Source organism: Apis florea, unplaced genomic scaffold, assembly GCF_048593485.1.
Source record: "Apis florea isolate Af1SG1 unplaced genomic scaffold, ASM4859348v1 contig_3326_pilon, whole genome shotgun sequence".
NCBI classification, from domain to species: domain Eukaryota; kingdom Metazoa; phylum Arthropoda; class Insecta; order Hymenoptera; family Apidae; genus Apis; species Apis florea.
Genome location: NW_028256739.1, coordinates 1,612,612 through 1,631,026, shown reverse-complemented (window position 1 = coordinate 1,631,026; position 18,415 = coordinate 1,612,612). Strand labels below are relative to the sequence as shown.

General features: G+C 25.5%; 4 protein-coding genes and 2 long non-coding RNA genes across 12 annotated transcripts; 4 read left to right on the top strand and 2 right to left on the bottom strand.

The window, feature by feature from the left end:
• Positions 1–35: 35 nt before the first annotated feature.
• On the bottom strand, positions 36–13,805 carry LOC147657063 (uncharacterized). 3 transcript variants are annotated; one of them, XR_015293194.1, is made up of 2 exons: positions 9,552–10,128; positions 36–141 (listed from the first exon to the last, which is right to left on the bottom strand). It is a non-coding gene; the product is annotated as an uncharacterized LOC147657063 (long non-coding RNA). The 3 variants fall into 3 exon arrangements; XR_015293196.1 differs by lacking the exon at positions 9,552–10,128 and adding an exon at positions 13,672–13,805 and having other exon boundaries at positions 41–141; XR_015293195.1 differs by lacking the exon at positions 9,552–10,128 and adding an exon at positions 4,399–4,770 and having other exon boundaries at positions 46–141.
• On the top strand, positions 120–3,515 carry LOC100866126 (uncharacterized). The gene is made up of 9 exons (XM_086911679.1): positions 120–322; positions 484–600; positions 898–1,015; positions 1,575–1,836; positions 1,992–2,114; positions 2,207–2,297; positions 2,682–2,815; positions 3,037–3,169; positions 3,240–3,515. Exons 1-9 carry the CDS (start codon positions 173–175, stop codon positions 3,285–3,287), a joined length of 1,176 nt encoding a protein of 391 aa, XP_086767805.1. The 5' UTR covers positions 120–172; the 3' UTR covers positions 3,288–3,515.
• Positions 4,911–9,066, top strand: LOC100866005 (odorant receptor 22a-like). The gene is made up of 9 exons (XM_003698355.3): positions 4,911–5,299; positions 5,910–6,026; positions 6,092–6,209; positions 7,023–7,284; positions 7,433–7,555; positions 7,645–7,735; positions 8,140–8,273; positions 8,705–8,837; positions 8,917–9,066. The coding sequence occupies exons 1-9, from the start codon at positions 5,150–5,152 to the stop codon at positions 8,959–8,961; spliced, it is 1,173 nt and encodes a 390-aa protein (XP_003698403.2). The 5' UTR covers positions 4,911–5,149; the 3' UTR covers positions 8,962–9,066.
• Positions 10,236–13,096, top strand: LOC100865880 (uncharacterized). 2 transcript variants are annotated; one of them, XM_086911680.1, is made up of 9 exons: positions 10,236–10,525; positions 10,618–10,734; positions 10,802–10,919; positions 11,267–11,402; positions 11,527–11,646; positions 11,754–11,844; positions 12,247–12,380; positions 12,790–12,922; positions 13,030–13,096. In XM_086911680.1, exons 1-9 carry the CDS (start codon positions 10,376–10,378, stop codon positions 13,072–13,074), a joined length of 1,044 nt encoding a protein of 347 aa, XP_086767806.1. In that variant the 5' UTR covers positions 10,236–10,375; the 3' UTR covers positions 13,075–13,096. The 2 variants fall into 2 exon arrangements, with proteins under 2 accessions (XP_086767806.1, XP_003698402.2); XM_003698354.3 differs by having other exon boundaries at positions 11,141–11,402.
• LOC100865757 (uncharacterized) lies at positions 13,493–17,233 on the top strand. Of its 3 annotated transcripts, none has more exons than XM_086911678.1 (9): positions 13,493–14,536; positions 14,723–14,839; positions 14,907–15,024; positions 15,630–15,759; positions 15,835–16,008; positions 16,095–16,185; positions 16,464–16,597; positions 16,797–16,929; positions 17,021–17,233. In XM_086911678.1, exons 1-9 carry the CDS (start codon positions 14,363–14,365, stop codon positions 17,063–17,065), a joined length of 1,116 nt encoding a protein of 371 aa, XP_086767804.1. In that variant the 5' UTR covers positions 13,493–14,362; the 3' UTR covers positions 17,066–17,233. The 3 variants fall into 3 exon arrangements, with proteins under 3 accessions (XP_086767804.1, XP_086767802.1, XP_003698401.2); XM_086911676.1 differs by having other exon boundaries at positions 15,498–15,759; positions 17,021–17,231; XM_003698353.4 differs by having other exon boundaries at positions 15,498–15,759; positions 15,886–16,008; positions 17,021–17,228.
• On the bottom strand, positions 15,173–18,350 carry LOC116415248 (uncharacterized). Of its 2 annotated transcripts, XR_015293197.1 has the most exons (6): positions 18,326–18,350; positions 17,598–17,734; positions 17,150–17,274; positions 16,436–16,628; positions 15,685–15,825; positions 15,173–15,608 (listed from the first exon to the last, which is right to left on the bottom strand). It is a non-coding gene; the product is annotated as an uncharacterized LOC116415248 (long non-coding RNA). The 2 variants fall into 2 exon arrangements; XR_015293198.1 differs by lacking the exon at positions 17,150–17,274.
• Positions 18,351–18,415: the final 65 nt, after the last annotated feature.

Here is an 18,415-nt window from a genome sequence, read left to right as displayed (position 1 = left end):
ACAATTATTTGAAATGATAAAAGAATTACTTATTGCTGCTACTGTTGCAGTGGAAAATATTCACGTTTGCACTTAGACTAGTCTAGTCATGGCAATTTCTTCGTGGATTTGAAGACTTGAGAAACGTTTCTCGAGGATAGACTAAAAGATAAAAGAGATCCTGTGATAAAATATGGATCAACAAACAATAGAAGAGCTATATCTCAAGGATAACAAATTTTTCGGACAACTCGTTGGTGTGTGGCCTGATCAGGGAAAATTCATAAAATTTTTCATACGTTCTACAATCTTTATCGTAATGATTATTGCCTTTATAGCACAGGTATTAACGCTATTATTATCAAAATAACATGTTTGTGAAATTATTATACTGAATAATAAGAATTGTGTGGTTACTTCATGAAAGTATTGATATTAAAAAAAATATTTTAAATATTTTTTAAGAAATTGTGTTATAATTGTTAAAATGTTATCAAAATATAGATATCACGAGTAGCAGTGTTTTACAGCGTCGACGTCTTATCAGATCAAATACCATACATTGATTTGGGATTTGCCCTTATGCTCAAGCAATATAATTATATCTTGAATGAGAAAAAGGTGAAAAACAATTAATTCTATAAGTATTACGATTAAACTATTCTTAAACTAACATCAAAAAAATTTTAGTCCTATTAAATTAAAAAATCTCTGTTCACTTTTTATAGTATATTGTAATATTTAAATTAATATTTAAAATCCGAATTTTTTATCTTTTAAACAAAATTGTAAAATTTTACACGCTTTTCATATTTTTAAAAAATGCTTGAATACAAATTGAATCCCGTTTATGAAATAAAAATTAATACTTTGTTAATTATACATATAATTATTAAAATTATAATTTTAAAAGCATAGCTCAGAGAACTTTTACATAACATTATATCCGATCGACTGGTGACACGATCAAAGGAGGAAGAAGAAATTTTCGAAATGTATTTTAAGAGAGCAATGTTTTTCTGTTCTTTTTACGAAGGTGAAGAGTAAGCAAACAATTCTTCAAAAATTGAAAGTATAAAATTAAACAATATCAAAAATATTTAATTATAAAATTTTGCACTCTTTATTATCTCTTAATCATTTTTGAGTTTTTTTTTTTATTTTTAAACTTTTCATGATACTTTTATGATTCTGAATTGAAATCTAATCAAACAATAATATATATAAATAACTTACGAGAATTTTTTGATGATATAACTTTAGACTCATTTTAATTGATTTGATTTTATAAGTCTTTTACATTGAAAGAAAAAATATAAGAATTTAATTTTTTTCAAATCTAAAAGATATCGTTATTATTAGCTTACAATGAATGAAGATTTCGATTTCATAATATTTTAATTTTTAACAAAAAAAGATTTTATTTCCTAAAAAAAAGAAAAAAAAAAGAATAAACATTCTAATTTTCGAAAGTTTTGAGACAATTCGAGTTTCGTAAATCCAAAAATCAGATTTAAAATTCTTATTTCTAATTATATATATATATATTACTTTTATTCCTTTTCTTTTTTTTCAAATATTTTATTATTTTTTAGTTAGCATATATTCTTGCGGATTTATGTTCCTCTCCATGCCATCTATACCACTAATAATGAATGTCATCATGCCACAAAACGAATCACGAAGTCGTGAACTCATTTATCCATCCTATTATTTTGTGGATGAAGAGAAATATTATTATCTCATAACAGGACACATGTTAGCAGTGTGTTTTGGACACGTTTTTGTGTATATTGCCTGCGACATAAATTTGATTCATGTTGTACATCATGGATGTGCCTTGTTAACCATCAGTGGGTAAGTAAGTACTCGGTTTATTTAAAAATGATATATTCTTCATTTGTTATATTAAAATTTTTTAATTTTTTTTAGTAACTAATTTTTCTTTAAAGTTTATTATTCAATATCATATATTAAATTAGAGTGTATGTAATTAATAAAAATAAACACAGGTATCGTTTCAAACATGCCATGGATAACGTTGCTCTTTGTAACGAAAAATACAGTGACGAGTTAATGGAGAAAACTTATGCAAAAGTAAGTCAATCCATCGATGCTCACAAAAAGGCTGTCGAGTTAGTATCATTATGTATAATAGATATAATTTGAATTACTTTTTATATAAGCTTCTTTTAATATAATTTTATTATTTAATATATGATGTTAGATATATAAATAAAATCGATGCTTGCCATATACACTATTTCTTCATCCTTTTGGGAATGATAATTATAACATTCACGGGAACATTCATAAAGGCAAGTTATCATTCAATGAAACATTCTGTTTTTGTCTGATCAAGTCATACTATTCAAATAATCAAAATATTAATATATATAATTCTTAATTTAATTTATAATATAATTTATTAATTTTTAATACATTCAATATAGTATTAAAAATCAAAGGAAATCTCAAATGATCGATATTGATTTTTCTATAAATATCAAATACAATATAATTGGAATAATTGAATAATTAAAAATTCATATAGTTATAAAAATATTTGTATTGAATATATTTACAAAAAAGAAAATCTGGATAATATATTTGAAAAACTCTTCTATATTTCTTGAAAGATATTTATTCATGCTGCTTTTTTGTTGTATTACCTTTTAAATTTCTTTCTTTTTTAAATTTAGTTGACATCGATGGAAATAGGAGGTAGATTCTTCACTTTTTGTACATTCACTATTGGTCAACTAACTCATCTGCTTTTTTTAATGATTATGGGACAGTTTTTGATAGATTCAAATGAAGAAGTCTTTAAAACAATGTGAGCCTATGATATATGTACATATATTAATTATTCAAATCGATTGTATATAATTTAATAATAATCAAACAAAATACTCAAATAAAGTTATTGTTAATCGTCAAATTATTTTAATCGTATTTTCGATCGATAAAATAAAAAAAATATTCTAATTCTGAAGTAATGAAAAATATCACAGTATAATAAAAATTTACGATTCAATTAATTATTATTATTTATAGATACGATGCTCCTTGGTATTATGGTTCATCAAAAACGCAATCATTATATTTATTAGTATTGCGAAAATGTTTGAGTCCACCGAAATTGACAGGAGGAGGATTGATAGCTTTGAATTTAGACAGCTTTGTAAAGGTCAGCTTAATTTTATAAAATATTTAGGGATTTATCTTTAAGAAAGAAGTTAACGATTGAATTTTTTCAGGTTTTAAAAGCATCTTTTTCATATTATACAGTTTTTCGATCTTCATAAAATACGATACGAAGTGGAATGTTCGAAGAAATGTTCGGTATATGTTTATGCAAGCGATATTTTTGTTCACAAAAATTTCTTATTTTATTTAATTACGTGATTGCACTTAAGTTATTTGCCGATAATCTTATTACAAATGTGAAGTATAATATTTGTTTATTTCTTTCTTTCATTGTACTAATATAATTCAATGTGATACAATTTATTGATAATTATTGAAAGATGAATAAGATGTGGATTTAAATTTTTATTAATAAATTTTTAATATTGTGCTATTCAATAGTAATATTTCTAAAATATTTCCATGAATAAAATTTATTTTTCAGTGAAGTACAGTATTGAATAGTAAAGATATCTGCGAATTATTATTAAATTTGATACTGAAAATTTAAAATAGGAAAAGAATAATCTTGTATTATATTTTGAACAAACCTGCAAATAGATTTTTAATAAATTAATAATAAATATCTTTATGTAAATATCTCATACTAAAACAATGAAACATAAATCTTAGATATTACTTATTATATTATTGATATATTATGGTATTGAATTATGGCACAAAAAATGACATCGATTCCGAAACATCGATTTAACGAAGTCAGGTCGTGTCATTCTCTCCTTCTCTCATCAACATTATATATTGCTTATTAAATAAATTAATATCGTGTAAATAGTTATAAATGAATTAACCATTGCAAAGAAAAATATAAAGATACATTATAAAATATTTACTGTCTGTTGGATGCAACGTATTTATATTTATATTTACTATAATTTGTTATATTTTATTCGTTATAAATGTTCATCACATAATCACATTAATGGTAATAAATCAGTAGCATTTATTAAACAATTTTTCAAATTCGATTATCCAATTAATTTTCAGTTTTGTATATAACATTTATCCATTCAATGGCATAATTTTAAAAAAAGTAAGAGGAAAATAGAGACGATCTATCTCATTTTTATATATCAATTTTTGCATTCATTTAGAATCGATTCTCTAAACGTGCAGCACGAATATAATATATCTTTATCAAATTAATTGCAGTAAATCGAAGTACAAAAGCATTACAACATTGAAATTAAAATGTATTATAGTATATACCTCGATAATAATTATAGAGTCGGAGTCTCCTTGTTTCAAGTAGAAAGAAGCGAGGAACAGCCGTAAAGGGAACTAAGTAGGATATAGAGCCAAAAGGACGGTCACGAAATCGAATCACATTCCCTCATTGTTCGATAAGAAACTTATATCTTGTTGAAAAAATAAGTGAAAACAATATATTCTTCCTTATAGATACAAAACGATGAATTGTCTGAATGTTTCTACTATCAAAATATGAACACCAATATTGGAAGGTGTAACATCGGTCATTAATTTTTCACATCCTGCATATAGATCCATTTATCCACTTAGTTCGTACAAATTATTACGTCGTTAGATATTGCTATTATATCATAATAAAGTTATGTTAAATTGTTCCTGCAATTTTCTTATTAACGAAGGAAAAACGAAGATAAAAAAAAAGCTGTTATTGTTAGACAAAATAGCTTTCCATTTTCCATACAAATTAATCTATATATCTTTGTAAAAGCAAGTAGTTACGTAAAGCAATTATTTAAAAAGATAAAAGAATTATTTAATACTATTATTATAGTATTGAAAACACTCATGTTTTACATTTAGAGAGTCTGATCATGGCAGTTTCTCGTGGACATGAATACTGATGATAATAAACGTTTCCTGAGTGACTAATAGATGAGTAGATCATTGATCATATAAAAATAATTGCGTTTAATTCTTTTCAACTATCCTGTGATAAAGTATTATTATTATTATTATTATTTGCAAGATCATGGACAAGCAAGCAATAGAGGATCAATATCTGAGAATCAACAAATTTTTTGGACAGCTAGTTGGTGTATGGCCTTATCAGAAAAGATTCACCAAATCTTGCATACGATTAACTATATCAGCTATAATAATCCTTACTCTTACAACGCAGGTATTACATTAAGCTATATCTAGTAAGCAATTTCGTTTTAAATTACAAGTAATTATTTATTATAAGTTTCTTATTCGTCACAAAAATAATAATCCAAAAAAATAAATAAGTAAAAAAAATAATGATGTTAATATGCTATATTGATTATGTTCTTTTAATTCAACCTCAAAGAATTGTGTTTTATTTTGTGTGTAATACCATTGACAATGAAAAATTTTAAAATCATTAAAATTCCATTAAAGTTAAAACGATATTACTTATGGGATGATTTAATAAAAAATAAAATTGTATCTCTACACTTTGTGATCAAAGATTAATTGGATAATTAACTTTGAGATTTTCTTTTGATTGTGTATACAATCATCGTATATACAAAATAAGTGATTAAAATCAAATTAGAATTTGACTATTTTTTTCATCTCCTAAATGAAATTCTATATTTCTCTTCAAAGAGAAATTACAATTATACAATATGAAAGTATCAATATGTTCTTGATATAAATCAATATAATTTTCAATAAATTATTGCTATCTATATTTTTTTTAAAATATTAATATTAAATAATAAATATTATAAATAATATTATAGATATTATAGATTATATTATAGATATATCAGGTAATAGTGTTCTGCACATTGGACGCCTTATCGAATCAATTGCCATACTTGAATGCTGTGTTCATCCTCTTATTCAAACAGTACAATTACATTCTAAACGAGGATAAGGTAAAAATTTATAATTCTATTTTATACAATCTTTAGAATAATTATCGGTGTCATTAAAATCGCAGCTCAGAGAACTTCTAAATGACATCATATTTGACCGGTTGATGGTACGATCGAAGAAAGAGTTAGAAATTTTGAACAAGTATTCAAGAAGGGCAACGACGCTCTGCATTTTTTATGAAGGTGACAAATAAAAAATAGAATTTTATTAAGAAAATTGATATCGCGAATAAGTTTTTTAATACGAATAAACCTATTTCAAAAATATATAAGGGAATATGTAGAGAAACGTGAGGAAATACTGATTTCTTAAGAAAAGTTATTTAAAAAATAAATTTGTATTTTGTTAATATGTTTTTTAAAACAGTTAATCAATTATTACTATAATAATTATACAATTTTTATCAATGTTATTATTATGTATAAAAGTTTTTCTAAATATTTATCCTGAGAAAATATTATATAGGATGTATAAAAATAATTATTTAATTTTTTAACACTCATATGCATTTCATATATATTTAATTGTTATTTATTTTTATCATTAAATATTATAAATTATATTATAAATTATAATATTATAATATTATATATTATAAATTATGAAAGATATATTCTTACTATTATAGTAGTTTATTATAAAAAAAGTATAACTGTTGAGATGTTAAAAATAGTATTAAAAAAAATTTTCATTTTAAATAAGAATAACAAAATAATATAATATGTTTCTTTCTTTATTGTTTTATTATATTTACTTATACATTATATTATTTAATATAATTTTATATTCGTGCAACAAAAATACAAAATGCAAAAATAAAATGAAATATCAATGGAAATTAAGAAATTAATTATGTTTTTCATATAATTCTGAACAATTACCGAATAACGAATAATGTATTACTTAATATCAATTGTACCATCAATTTCCTCATTTTTTCCTACATCTCCCATCAATCTTCATTTTACTTTTATTATACATTTCATTCTCTTCAGTTATAGTAATTTCCAGCGCGTTCATGTTCATCATGATACCAACTATACCACCTATTTTGAACATCATCATACCCTTGAACGAATCACGGGGCCGTGAATTCATCTATCCAACCTATTTTTTCATAGACGAGGAAAAATATTATTATCCTATACTAACCTACATGGCAACAGTAATATTGATAGTGTCTTCAGTGTATTTAGCCTGTGATACGAATTTGGTACAAATTGTGCATCATGGATGCGCCTTGTTAGCTATCAGCGGGTGAGTATAGTTCACATCTTTCTTCTCCCTTAGATCCTTTTATTCATTTACTTTCTTTTCTATCGATAATTTCTCTGTAGGGTTTAGATATTGTGTTAAAATTACGCCCATCTAAAATTTTCACTGTAATTAATGAAAATGAACATAGGTATCATTTCAAGCATGCAGTGGATGACATGAAGTTTCCCGACGGAAATTATATTGACCTGTTAATGAACGAAACTTATGAAAAGGTTAAACAATCCATTAAGGCTCACAAAACAGCCGTTGAGTTAGTATTATCGTGTACAATTAGTAATATAACATGTAAATGTCATACATATCAACTTTTATATATTTTTTATTACATCATCATACTAGATACGTGAATAAAATCGACGCCTGCCATATATATTACTTCTTACTTATCATAGGAACGATAGTCTTAGCTTTCACCGGTACTTTCCTAAAGGTAAGTCATTAAAACTAGCTTGCAAGATACACATACACAGCATACACGATGTTACATATAAAATGGAATATCTTTGGAGGGTCTATTCTAGAGAAAATACAAAAATTAGTGTAGAAAAATGTCGGATGAGACTTATTTATTAAATTAGAGAATATTTTGCGTTGAATGAAGCGAGATGGATGGAGCGTCAGTGTGACAAAGAGAAAGCTATCTCGCTCAATCTCTGTTTCAATATTTTTAGCATAAAAATGAATTGCTTATAACTTATAATAAACGAATCTCAATCGATATTTTTGTTTGTTTTTGCCTTTAGAATGAAAATCCTCCAAAAATACATTATTACTCTGCATGTTAATAAATTATAATGTTCTGATTCAATATTTGATATTATTGTCCAAATTCAGTTGTCGACCATGGAAATAGAGATTAGATTCTTCACGTTCTGCGGATACACAGTTGCTCAACTAACTCATCTGTTTTTCTTAACGATTATGGGACAGTTTCTTATAAATGCCAACGACGAAATTTTTAAAACAATGTGAGATTTTTATACGTATTGATCGTTAAAATTTGAAATAAATTGAAAAAAGAAAGAAGGTAATAATAGAATCGAATAATAACAATTGAAAATTAATAAAAAAGGAAAAATACTGTGGTAATACATAAATTATCATTTGAAAGCATCATTTCATTGAATGTTTAAGTCACAGGAAAATATTAATTATTACTTGCACTTGGTTTTAATAAATTTACATTCTGCATTATTGAAATTCAACGAGCATTCTAATTTTTATTTCTTTTCCTTTAATATATTTAACGTCGTACTTCCTATGTTCTCGATTGTTCAATCTTTTTCAATTATTTTAAATTGAATATTATATTTCAAAAGATTATGTAAATTTTCATAAGTCATAAAGTGTATACCATACAATAGAATTAACGATTCAATTCATTATATTATGTGCATAGATATGAAGCACATTGGTACAATGGTTCATCGAGAACGCAATCATTATACGTATTGGTACTTCGGAAATGTTTGAGCCCGCCAACATTGACAGGAGGGGGCTTAATTGCTTTGAATTTAGACAGTTTTGTACAGGTGAGCCGGATATATTTTACATAAAATTATATACAAATATTTTGTAACTTTTGATTAAATTACATTAATTTTTTTCCAGATCTTAAAATTATCATTTTCATATTATACCGTATTTAGATCTTAATAAATTGATGATTAATAGATTAACTATATAATATGTAAAGTAGAAAATTCAATTTGTCGATGCAATTGTCAGTATTTATATTTATATAATAGTATATTAATTAAGTTGTAGAATTAATTAGGTTTAGTTATTTGTTGTTTCATGCATAAAAGTATATTCATGTTAAACATAAAGAATAGTATCTTTTTTTTCCCTTTCTTTTGTTTTGTTTCCAATATAATATAAAGTGAAAAGTAGCAAAGTTCTGATTATTATAAGATCAGTGGATATTAGAATAAGAAATTTTGATAAATAATAAGTATAGTAAAAAAATATCATTGGTACTCATTTCAAGATGATTTTATGATTTCTTTTTAATTTCGAAATGGATGCAATTTTTTTTATTTTTTGAATTTGTTCCTCGTACAAAAGATATTGTAATAATATCATTATTAATTGATAACAATTTTTAATTTTTATAAAGAAAAATAAAAAGATATATATATATATATTTTTGTTTATTGTTTATTGTATTTATAACTTAACAAATTGAAAATCGTGTCATGTAAAAATTTAAAAATACATTAATTGATTTGTTTTCAGTTACTCACCAGATAATGTACCGATCATAGGTATAACTATTAGAGGATCACTATGAGAGGGCACTATTGTCTGGTTTTGACAAATTTTAAGAGATTTAGTACACATAAGATACAGGATAGATCTAACAATCAATAAGATATTTTGTTTCATATTCTAAAATAATTAAATTCGAATTTCACTGATATTAACTCATGTTCCTCGATTTCTTCTTAATTAATCGATAAGAAATTTATATTTTATGAAACTGCAAAATGGATATCGATAGTTTATTCTTTATAAGTATAAATATAAATCATATGAATTGTCCAAATGTTTCGCTACGACTAAACTATGAAAACCGGCACTGGAAGGTGTAGCATCAATCATTAATTTTTCATTCTCTACGTATAGATCTATCTACGTATAGATTCATCCACTTAGTTCATACAAATTGCTACGTCTCTGAACACTGTATAATATGTTAAGTTCTTGCAATTTTCTTATTAAGAAAAGGAAGAAATACGAAGATAGAAAAAGCTATTATATTATTGCAAAAATATCTTTCCATTTTCCATATAAATTAATCAAATCCATATATCTTTGTGAAAGACAGTATAATCATGCAAATCAATTGTTTGAAAAGATAAAAATTATTTATTGCTATAGAAAACATGCACGTTTACATTTATAACGTCTATCTAACCATGGCAGTTTCTTCATGGACATGAAGACTTATGGTAAACGTTTCCTGAGGATTGGCTAAACAGACAAATAGAGGAAGTCATTGACTATACAAACACACTTGTATTCTCTTTAACCATTCTGTGATAAAATATTATTATTGTTTAACAAGATGGACAAACAAACAATAGAGAATCAATATCTAAAAATGAATAAATTTTTTGGGCAATTAGTTGGCGTGTGGCCTTTTCAAGAAAGATTTACCAAGACTTGCATGCGATTTACTGTATCCGTCATAATACTTCTTGACCTTGCAACGCAGGTTTTACATTAGATTATTATACCATTATATTGTTATATCATATCAATTTTTTTAAAGAATTAATGTGAAGCAATAAATTATTTATATTACAGATATCACGGGTAATAATGTTCTACAGCTTTGATGTCTTTTCGGATCAAATACCATACTTGAATGCAGCAATTCTCTGCTTATTCAAGGAATATAACTATGTTTTGAATGAGAATAAAGTGAAAATCTAACATTTTGTTTATCCTTTGGGATTAATATCAATAATCAGTTTTATTAAAATTGCAGCTCAGAGAACTTTTAAGTGACATCATATCCGATCGGTTGATGGTACGATCGAAGAAGGAGTTAGAGATTTTGGAATTGTATTCGAGAAAAGCAACGACGCTCTGCATTCTTTACAAAGGTGATCAACAAGAAATAGAATTTCTTGTATTACAGATATCATAGAACAAAGCAATGACGATTTTTAACACAAATACTTCGTTTTTCGAGAATACGTGGAAGAAAGTGAGAGAAAAGTTTTTGGGAAAAGTTTCAAATTTGAAGATAAATTATAAATTTTTTCTCGTCCATATCTATTTACTTTTTTCTTTTTATTCTACATTTAATTTTCTTTACATTCAGTTATGGTATATTCCTGCGCGTTCATGTTCCTCATCATACCGATTATACCACCTCTTCTGAACATCATCGCGCCTTTGAACGTATCACGAGGCCGTGAATTTATCTATCCAACCTATTATTTCGTAGACGAGGAGAAATATTATTATCCCATATTAATGCATATGATAGCAGCGATAGTGGTACTGTCTTCGATATATCTCGCTTGCGATACAAATTTGGTACAAGTTGTGCACCATGGATGCGCCTTGTTAGCTATCAGTGGGTGGGTATCAAGTATTTATTAAACATCTACTCTTTTCCATCGTTTCTCTGCACGTCTGTTTAGACATCGTACGCTTGAAATTACGTTTAATTAAATTTATTTCGACTGTAATTAATGAATATAGGTATCATTTCAAGCATGCAGTGGATGACGTAAAGATTAGCGACGAAAATTATATCGCTCTAATGGATGAAACTTATGCGAGAGTCAGACATTCCATAAAGGCGCACAAAACAGCGGTCGAGTTAGTATATTGTTGTATATAATTAGTAATATGTATGTAAGAATCCTGCATATCAATTCTTTTATATATATATATATATTTTTTTTTTTATTACAACGACATGTTAGATACGTGGATAAAATAGACGCCTGTCACATATATTACTTCTTACTTACCATAGGAATGATAGTATTAGCTTTCACTGGTACTTTCGTAAAGGTAAGTTATGTATCGTTCGTTTAAAACTCACTCGCTCATATAATCTAATGTATGTAGAACATTAATATATATTATATTGCGTATAAAAGTGTCGTGAAACATTTCTGTCAATTCAAAAGAAACGCAAAAGTTGATAATATACAGAGATATTGATATCTACATGTACCTGTTAAGTTGTAATTTTAATTTTCAGTTTTAATTCTTTTAAAAATTAATAATTTACTTTTGGATTATGCATTATTATAATTATAATTTAATAAACGAGCCAATCGATATTTTTATTTGCAAATGTTTTTTCATCGATTTAGAATTCTAGATCTTTCAACGATATATTAATATCTTGTATAATGAATGGATTATATTATTCTGATTTAATATTTGATATTTATTTTTTAAATTCAGTTGTCGACCATGGAAATGGGGATTAGATTCTGCACGTTCTGTGCATACACTGTTGCTCAACTAACTCATCTGTTTTTCTTAACGATTATGGGACAATTTCTTATAAATGCCAACGAAGAAATTTTCAAAACAATGTAAGGATATTATATGTATTCATTTATCAAAGTTAGGAGAGAAATTTGAAATAAGTTAAGAAAAAAATAATAATAAAAAACTGAAATATTTCAAAATTTATATTTTAGGATATTTGATTCAATCATAGGAAAATATTATTTATTATTTGAATTGAATTTGAGTGAAATTTATTGTGTATAATTTTGTGCGAAATTTCACAAGCATTCTATTTTTGATTTGTTTTTGCTTATAATTATATTTAATATAATACTTTATATATTCTTAATTATTCGATCATTAATTATTTTGAATTTGATATTGCATTTGATATAATTACACGAATAATTCTCTTCATAAATGAAAGAAATTTTATTTATTGCACAATAAAATTTCACGATTCAATTCATTATATTGTGTATGTGTATATAGATACGAAGCACGTTGGTACAACGGTTCGTCGAAAATGCAATCATTGTATATACTGGTGCTTCGAAAATGCTTGACTTTTCCAAAACTGACAGGAGGGGGATTGATTACTTTAAATTTAGATAGTTTTGTACAGGTAAATTATTTTTTTTTTTTTTTTGCAAAATTATAATATATAAATATATAAATATTTTGAAGAAACTAACTTTTGATCAAATAACAGTAATTAAATTTTTTTTCCAGATTTTAAAAGCATCATTTTCTTATTACACTGTATTTAGATCTTAATAAATTGAAATAACAATATAAAGTAGAAAAATTTCTACATCCATTTGATATTTGTCGCTAATTATATAATAGTATATTAGTTGTAGATTTGTAGAGTCAACTAGAATTAGTTATTTATTTAATTATATTTTATGCATAAAATATATTCAAGTGTTACATAATATATCATCTTTTGTTTTCTTTCTCTTTGCCTTCGATACAATATAAAAAATTAATTAAAAAATTTATGATTATTGCAGGATCGATGGATTGGAATAAAGAAACTTTTCATAATTTTAGATAAAAAGAATAACAATATTATATTCATTTCAGAGCATAATTTGATAACAATTTTTAATTTTTATAATGAATAATTTTAATTTAGTTTATAGACATTGATAATATATAAATAATATTATGTAATTATTTTTTCTATCATTTAGCTTTTTGAGTGAAGATTTTTCGAATATTACACGTAATACATTATCATTTATCACAAAAAATGACAAATTTATATAACATATGCATTCTTTTTTATTAATAACAAGATTGAAGTTTCTCTTATCCCTAATAAAAATTAAAAAAATATATTTAATTCAATTAAATTTAGTTACTCACCAGATAATATATCGACCAGTATAGCTACGATTATCGTATTATGTTTTGAAAATACATGATTTCGAATCCCATTTCAATTTTATTATTAGATAAGAAACTTATGTTTTATCGCAATGTTTCATATAGATATCGACAATATATTCTTCTGTACAAAATATTCTTCCGTACAAAGCAATGAATCATATGAATATCATTATGAATTCACTACGACAAAATATGGAGACCAATACTAGAAAGGTATAGTATCAGTCATTAATTTTTTATATCCTACACATAGATTCACTCATCCACTTAGTTCGTACAAATTGCTATATCGTTAGGAATTGTTACATTGAATTAAATAACTAAGTTAAGCTGTTCTTGCAATTTTCTTATTAAGAAAGAAAAGAGAAGACAGAAAAAACCATTACTGTCAGAGAAGAAACCTTTCCATTTTCCTTTCCAGTTATGAATTAATCAAGTCCATATATCTTTGTAAAAGCGACTAATCAAGCGAATCAATTACTTGAAAAGATAAAAGAATTATTTACTGCTACTATTGTATCATAGAAAACACGCGCGTTTACATTTAGATCGTTTGACCATAACAGTTTTCTTGTGGACGTGATAACTTATGGATCGACTGACTGACAAGATAGAATAGTATCATTGAAACAGAAATAGTCGTATTCGATTATTTTTCGATGATTCTATGATAAATTATCGTTTATTAAACATGGACAAGCGAGTAATAGAGGATCAATATTTGAAAATCAATAAATTTTTTGGACAGCTAGTTGGTGTGTGGCCTTATCAGCAAAGATTCACCAAGTTTTGCATAAGATTCATTACATCTGTTATAGTGGTCCTTACTCTTGCAGCACAGGTATTATAATTTATATTAGATCATTTATATAAGTAATTTTAAAAAAGTAATTCAAATTAAATTAGGATTTGTCCAACATTTCCTAAATGAAAACTTTTGAAAACAATTCTTTAAAAAGAATTTCTTTTTCAAGAAATACTTCACAACATCGAATAATAATTTTTTTCTTTTTCTTTTTTGCATTAGATATCACGGGTAATAATGTTTTATAGTATAGACGTTTTATCAGATCAATTGCCATATCTGGACGTAGGATTCGTCCTCTTGTTCAAACAGTACAATTATATCCTAAACGAGGATAAGGTGAAAATTTGTAATTTTATTCATTCTACAATCCTTAGGATAATTATCAGTGTCGTTAAAATCGCAGCTCAGAGAACTTTTGAACGAAATTATATCCGATCGGTTGATAAAACGATCGAAGGAAGAGTTAGAGATTTTGGAAATGTATTTAAAAAGAGCAAAAGTGCTTTCCACTGTTTACGAAGGTAACAAACAAAAAATAGAATTTTTTTAGACTGTAAAAATTGATATCACAAGACTTAGTTATGACATATACGACTTTTAATACGAATGTAAAAAAGAGTGAGAAAATTCATTTAAGGAAAAATGTCTATAAAGTATGAAACAATTGTGTTTCATTATTAATTATTTCTTTATTTTTATTATTGATTACTATACTGTTAAAAAATTATAATATCTTATATTGAATATATGCAGCTTATAAAAGATTCTTAATTTTTACTATAAAAAAATTTAAATATTTTTAAATATATTTCTAAATACATAATTTTCTGATCCATCTTCTTTTGCAAGTTATTAAATATTAATTAATTGAATCGAAACTAAAAATCAGCAAAAGACAAAATTTTAAGTATCCTATTTGCTCACTCCTTTTCATACATTTCTCACCAATGTCTTCTTATATTTATTCATTTCATTCTATTCCTTTTGAGTTCAGTTAGTATATTTTTCTGCGGCTTCATGTTTCTTCTTATACCAAGTATACCACCTATTTTGAACATCATCTCGCCCTTGAACGTGTCGCGTGGCCGCGAACTAATCTATCCATCTTATTATTTTGTGGATGAAGAGAAATATTATTATCCCATATTAATGCACATGATAGCAGTTGCGTTAATACTGACTTCAGTATACGTAGCCTGCGATACATATTTGGTTTACATCGTACATCATGGATGCGCTTTGTTAGCTATCAGTGGGTGAGTACTGGTATTCGTTAATCGTTCTTCATATCCCTTACATCTCACAATTTGTTTCCTTTTTTTCTGTAAAAGATTACGTTTCGACTTAAGAATTTTGACTGTAATCAATGAAAATGAACGTAGGTATCGTTTCAAGCACGCGGTGGATGACATTAAGCTTTGTGGAGAAGATTACATTGACTCGTTAATGGATGAAACTTACACGAAAGTTAGACAATCCATTAAAGCACACAAAACAGCCGTTGAGTTAGTATTGTTGCATTAGTAATATAAATATCAACTACACATCAGCTATTTTATTTATATTTTTTCATTACGATCTACGTGCAAAGATACGTGGATAAAATAGATGCCTGCCACATACATTACTTCTTACTTATCATAGGAATGATAGTATTAGCTTTCACCGGTACTTTCGTAAAGGCAAGTTCAAGACATTCATTAAGACTCATGCATATACAGAATGATATACGTAGTGCTATATAAAGTATATAATAGTATATAAAGATACTTTTGAAAGATTGATTCTAGAAGCCAAAACGATATAAAAGTGGATATTTAAAATTCGCGTTGGATGAAGCGAGAGGGAAATAGAAAGAGACAATCCGTATAATATAACAACTTTTGGTTGTTTCTGCTTCTACAATCAATTCTCCAAGGATATAATTAATACCTTATATTAATTCGTAATTTAATTACAGTTGTCATCGATGGAAGTGAATGTCAGGTTTTTCACGTTCTGCGCATTCACTGTTGGCCAGTTGACACATCTGTTTTTTTTAACGATTATGGGACAGTTTCTGATAAATGCCAACGACGAAATTTTCAAAACAGTGTGAGATTATTACACGTGTCGATTGTTAAATCTGAAGAAAATATATTAATATTTACTGCTTGCTTTGGATAAAATTATATATTGAAATTCAAGGAACATTTTATTTTATTTTTTTTTTTTTTCCTTTTTAATCAAAGAAAATATTGTCGTACAATCGAATTTCGCGATTCAACTCATTACACTGTGTTTATGTACGTAGATATGAAGCGTATTGGTACAATGGTTCGTCGAGAACGCAATCGTTGTATATACTGGTACTACGAAAATGTTTGAGCCCGCCAAAATTGACAGGAGGAGGATTGGTTGCTTTGAATTTGGACAGCTTTTTACAGGTGAGCTGATATTTTTTTTATATAAAATTAGATAAACGTTAAAAAAAAAAACATTTCCAGTTAAGTATAACATTGATTGAATTCTTTTCAGATCTTAAAAGCGTCATTTTCATACTATACCGTATTTAGATCGTAATAAATTGATGAAATAATGATAAAAAATAAAAAATTCGAAGAATTTGATAATGTATATGCAAATTAATCGGTAAGACGTATGTACTTGTTACGTCATATCCCAATGGGATTATTTGTTGTTGTTATGCATAAAATATATTCAAGTGTTAAAATATAAGATATGATATATTTGTTTTTTTTTTCTTTTTTTGCCTTCAATACTGTTTTCAACTGAAAAATAGCAAAATGATTATAATTGTTGAATTGGAATAAGGAAATTTTTTTTTTTAATTTTGGATAAGTGATACGAACAGTAAGAATTGATCATTGGTATTCAGGAAAAATGATTTCAAAATTTTTTGTTCATTTAAAAATGAATATAATATTTATTCTTTATCTATTATATCATTATCTAGTACGAAAAATAGTAAACTTATATAAAATTTAAGAAACAAGATTAATGAAAAATTATAACTAACAAATTGAAAATCATAATACGTCTATTTTTTATGCCTAGTAAAAATTTGAAAATTTATTTAAAATTAGTTACTCACCAGGTAATTTATCGACAATAGTTATAGCTATCATTTTAAGAGGGCTCTATCATCTGATTGTAAGATACTTCTGTCTATTTGAATGAATCTTCTTGTATAATAATTTTTAATAGAATTTAAATTGTTCTTTACGTAATCTAAATAAAGAATTTATTTTCACAATGTTTTCAATAGATTTTATTTGAATTCTTATTATTAAATAATCTTTTATTCCGTAAATTTTTAAATTTTTGTAGATAATATTTTAAAAATATCGATATATAATACATTTTTTAAAATAATTTTTAAAAATAATATTAATTTTTTTTATAATTGATATATCTACAATAAAAATTAATAATATAATATTTTTGAAAGATTTTAAAATTATTATAAGTAAATACTATCAAAGCAATGAAAAAGATTCGTCTATGATATTAAGCAACTCAATCTGAAACTGAAATTATAATTAAAAAAAACACAGTTTCATGATAACAAATAAAAAACAAAAACTCAACATATAGGAAATTTAAATTATAATTAATTATTAATAAAAGTTGGCAAATCACAAATAAGAAGTTATCAATATTAAAAAATTTTTTTGTATAATAATAATAAATTTTGCAGGCAAATTTTACAAATTATATAAATGAATTGAATATTTTCATGAAAATTCTTTTGATTATCTAATAGTTGAAAAAAATATCTTGATCTTTCACTTCAATTCTTTATAATTTTTAAAATTTTACATTATATCGATTTGATAGTATCCCGCACAGCGTTAAGAACAGACTGACGAGAAATTCTGTTGTAAAAGAAGGACACGAAGAGAGTATCGA